This window comes from Centruroides sculpturatus, unplaced genomic scaffold, assembly GCF_000671375.1.
Source record: "Centruroides sculpturatus isolate CEXI.00-Female unplaced genomic scaffold, Cexi_2.0 scaffold1354, whole genome shotgun sequence".
NCBI lineage: Eukaryota > Metazoa > Arthropoda > Arachnida > Scorpiones > Buthidae > Centruroides > Centruroides sculpturatus.
The window spans coordinates 1-1038 of record NW_019385612.1 but is presented as its reverse complement, the minus strand read 5'-3'; the positions used below and the strand labels follow the sequence as shown (position 1 = coordinate 1038).

General features: G+C 30.9%; 1 protein-coding gene across 1 annotated transcript in view; it reads left to right on the top strand.

Moving 5' to 3' along the window:
- LOC111640581 (helicase domino-like) overlaps positions 1–1031 on the top strand; it is a gene marked incomplete at its 3' end in the record, with an annotated part of 167347 nt that extends 166316 nt beyond the window's left edge. The window contains exon 36 of the mRNA XM_023386605.1: positions 882–1031. Coding sequence (XP_023242373.1) covers positions 882–1031 — 150 coding nt within the window. The remainder of the gene's footprint in view (positions 1–881) is intronic.
- Positions 1032–1038: the final 7 nt, after the last annotated feature.

The following is a 1038-nucleotide window of genomic DNA, read 5'->3' as shown; positions in this document are numbered from 1 at the left end:
GCATAGAGCCTTTACTACATGAAAATGAAAATTAATGAATACACTGTGTACAGTAATTTACCTGATAAGACAGACCTCAGAAAAATACTTTATGAGAGCTTTTATACTTTTATAAAGCTGTCTATAATGAAAATTAATTAACTAAGGATTTTTTTGCCCTGCCAGGGTGTGGCCGAGTTATCCGGAGTGCCGGGTTATCGAGAGCCGAGTTTTCGAGGTTCTACTGTAATAAAAAATGAAACAAAATATAATTACTACAAATGTGTTAATATGTAATGAGAAGCCAGAAATGAAAATGTAATACTGCTTCTTTGATCGAAGGGCTATCTATAAACTGGCATTTTTTAGTTTTTCCTGTATGATGTATTTCCATGCTGATGGTAATCTTTCAGCATCCCTAGCATTTGGACACCTGTCCATTAACTTCCTTCTATATATTTCTAACTGTTCTGTACTTGTCTCTAACAATGGTGAATGCACTGGTTGTATGATGTTGGCCTCCTCCCACTTTACAATTGAGCCTTCCACTTGGGCCATGTGGACAACACAGTGTAAGATTGTCTTTTTTTTATGTTGTATTTATGCTTTTTGAGGCATATTAAATACACTTTAATGAAGCATTTGTAATACAATTTAATAATCAATACAGGATGACTTTTAGGGTTTAAAATAAAAGTGCATTAATGAAAAGTAAAGAAAATCATATGATAATAACGTCAGATTATATTAGTTACATAATATTTAACTATATAATTAACTGTGAATATTTATACTGTTAACAACTTTTGATTTTTTATTCTTAATTATCAATACATTCTCTTCAATGAGGAATCTAAAATTTTAGTTATTTAACTAATATTTTATTGTCATTCAAATATTAGATATGGGCACCTCCAACACCACCACAAGAAGAAAATGACTTGTATATTGATTACAGTATGGGATTTCTTTATGAACACACAATAATGCCTGAATCACAGCTTCCTCCAATATATGTAAAAAAAGAAACAAAACGTCTGAAGGTTGATAATACAGTAA